The sequence below is a fragment of the Vigna unguiculata genome, chromosome 7, assembly GCF_004118075.2.
Source record: "Vigna unguiculata cultivar IT97K-499-35 chromosome 7, ASM411807v1, whole genome shotgun sequence".
Taxonomy (NCBI): Eukaryota; Viridiplantae; Streptophyta; class Magnoliopsida; order Fabales; family Fabaceae; genus Vigna; species Vigna unguiculata.
Genome location: NC_040285.1, coordinates 8,706,722 through 8,709,618, shown reverse-complemented (window position 1 = coordinate 8,709,618; position 2,897 = coordinate 8,706,722). Strand labels below are relative to the sequence as shown.

The window sequence follows — 2,897 nt, the reverse complement described above, 5'->3', positions numbered from 1 at the left end:
AGTGACAAGATTTTTGCATGAACTGAGCACTAAGTCTACCGATTCTGACTCCTCAGCAACATGATACTAACATTCATCATTATAGACACTAAATATCAGATATCATGTATTCATCATCTTGGAGTGAATAATAGTGTAGATGAGTAAAACACTTGTTATTATTTGGCTGAGATAATATTGCTCTTCTATTTCTTCTCTCTCTTCCGAAAAACATGCACAGAAATAGACTACATAAACATGGAAATGCTAGAAATCCTGAAGTTTTTTATCCCTATTATAAATAAAGAGTGACAGACGGATTAATTAAATAGTGGTCCACAAACATACACGGAACATTTGTTCTTCAAAGAAATTAAAAGAAATTAAAGATGAAACTATACATTGGCCCATAAAGGTGCACATGATAATGTAACCTTAAAAAGATTAAGAAGAAATGAGTAGTGTGACTCACGTATTTCCATATTCCGTGAATGATCCGTATGTGTAAGGTTGAGATCATAAATCCATCTGTCAATATTCTTCCATGGTTGAACACTAAGGACAAAATGACAAAATATCTAGTCAATGCTTTCATGATTATTTCATGTACCGTGAACTGCACTTCAACCTCTCCTCTTCAAGCTCTCTTTTCAATGTTTCCAACCTTTCAAGTAATACTGCATTCTCCTGGTAGGTTAGAAGGTCATTACAACACTTGACTTAAACAAGAAAAGGTAGGAAATGAATTTGGATTCTGTAGTTTTTATGTGTTATTTCTCGGCTTTCAAAATATATTGATGGAAATTGATTTGGATGTTTTAAAATATTAATATCAGTGTATTTTGAAAATATAATAGAAGACGACATCAAATATTTCGATAGAAAATCTGAACTCATAAGCCATCGTCTTTGTTGATAAATTAAATTATAGCATTTGATATAAATAAATTCAGCATCATTGGAAATAAAAATTGAATTTTGAAATTTGGAGTGATTAGTAGATATAAGTTGGCACCACATTGCATCTCTGGCATAATTAGAAGTTCAGAGTGATTATCCTTCAAAGATTTTTCTTGGTTCCTTAGGATGGATGACCCAATAGAATGATTATCATGAGGACGTAGATCTAAGGTTGATTGATAGTTTTATGAAGACGAACCTTTTGCAGTACTGCAAAGTTATGGTTAATATCAGAAGCATTCTTCCCCTTCTGAGAGGACTCCTGAAACTGCCACAAACATAATTACATGGTCATTACATGAAAGGCAAAGAGAATGCTTGATATTTCATGGAAAAATAAGTATTGATTTCTAGAATCTCGCTTGATCGAGTGCCAATTCTATTATCTTGGTGCAGTTGGTGCAGTTATATCACAACGCTATTACTATCTACTGAAATTAAGAAGGCTAAGGTGTGAAACAATACCAACCAAAGAATAAGATAGAACTAGGAACTAAAGGCATGTTTGATTTTCTTCTCACTTTATGGTTTTGAAAACTATTTTTTAAAACAATTCCATGCTACTCAACAATCTCTCATCCAAAACGTATTCAATTTTTTGAAAATTATTTTCAAAACATGCTTTAAAATGAACAACAGAAACAGCTGATAGATGGTTCCTGATCCTCTTTTTGTATACTTCCTTTGCTTTTCCTTACATAACTAAAAACAGTTTTTGAAAATCGAAATCAAACACACCCTAAATCTTTTCTAATTCAGTTTGCAAGGTAGAAAGTGAAAATCCAAATTAAAGATTAAATACCAGTTGAAGCTCCTGCAAGCACTTCTTTGTCCTATCTACCTCCTCATCATACCTCAGTCTCCACTCAGCAGATTCATCCATTGCCTCCCTGTTAGCAATATCAAACTGCTGCCTGCAAACACAAGAATAAACCAAACATCATTATTACAGAAACAATAATCTTATAATCCTCTCACAACAGTGATTAAATGTCACAGAACAAGTCAATTCAAGCTATGATTAGTGCAAACTCTTTCCTCTGAATGACCGCCCTCAATTGGTTCAATAAAAATTGGGAGAAACATTGGAACAGGTTAGTATCATCATGTTCCACTTATAAAGAACAATTTGTGCTTTACATGATTGGTATAATAACACAGCAAGCCTTATAAGGCCAAAATTGGAACATAAAAAGGGTATATTTCATTTTCAAAAGGAACATTGCAGAAAAAAAAAATGGGAATGGAAAGAATTTGAAGAAATGGTAACCTTATGATTTGAGTGTCATCAGCGGAAAGGTTGTAGTGAATGGCCCAGAGTCTAAAATAGACTGCAACGCCCATTAACATTAGAAAAGCGAGTGTGGCTAAGATCGAACTTCTCTTCGCTCCCATCATTCTTCTGTGCTGTGTTCTGTTCTGATCCTCTTCACTCACTCATTCTTCTACCAACAAAGTTGTTGGGGTTTTCAAACAACCAACGTTGCCACTGACTATCATCACCTTCATTGGACCTTGCTTCGCCTTCAAATCGATCTAACTTCTTTTACTCTTTTTCGCATTTTGGAATTTAGTTGACTTTTTTTTTTATTTGGGCTTGGGCTAATAATTTGCTCCTATGAGTGTCCCACTGGGCTTCTCTGAGCAATAAATATGTAGCTGCTTCTTCCTCCATAGGCCAGTGAAATGACATTTTTGCCCCTATATCTTCTAAACTAGATTATATTGTAGTTAACTAAACTATATAAAATTAAAAATAACTCAACTATTAAGAGTAGAATTGAACTGTAATTTACATTAGTTAAGTTTTGGAAAAACTGTACTTGGAACAGTTAAGTATTCACACTAACGGTTAAATATTGTACTGTTCATTAGTTAAAGCCTTTAACTGTTGCCATTTTAGTTGCATTTCTGTATAAATTTCGTTGAGCCACCAGCTATCTTAAAAAATTACAGAC

At 33.6% G+C, this 2,897-nt stretch overlaps 1 protein-coding gene across 2 annotated transcripts; it reads right to left on the bottom strand.

The window, feature by feature from the left end:
- Window positions 1-277: 277 nt before the first annotated feature.
- Window positions 278-2,547, bottom strand: LOC114190382. 2 transcript variants are annotated; one of them, XM_028079236.1, is made up of 4 exons: window positions 2,210-2,547; window positions 1,742-1,853; window positions 1,139-1,207; window positions 278-656 (listed from the first exon to the last, which is right to left on the bottom strand). In XM_028079236.1, the coding sequence occupies exons 1-4, from the start codon at window positions 2,335-2,337 to the stop codon at window positions 630-632; spliced, it is 336 nt and encodes a 111-aa protein (XP_027935037.1). In that variant the 5' UTR covers window positions 2,338-2,547; the 3' UTR covers window positions 278-629. The 2 variants fall into 2 exon arrangements, with proteins under 2 accessions (XP_027935037.1, XP_027935035.1); XM_028079234.1 differs by having other exon boundaries at window positions 278-666; window positions 2,210-2,546.
- Between the last annotated feature and the right edge of the window lie 350 nt (window positions 2,548-2,897).

Bases quoted from the DNA above. Each gene is read 5' to 3' on its own strand.
- LOC114190382 (XM_028079234.1), bottom strand. From the start codon at position 2,337: ATGATGGGAGCGAAGAGAAGTTCGATCTTAGCCACACTCGCTTTTCTA. The intron at 1,854-2,209 runs GTTACCATTTCT...TTGTGTTTGCAG, and splicing joins GATGACACTCAAATCATAAG to GCAGCAGTTTGATATTGCTA. The intron at 1,208-1,741 runs GTATTTAATCTT...TGTTTGTGGCAG, and splicing joins GCTTGCAGGAGCTTCAACTG to TTTCAGGAGTCCTCTCAGAA.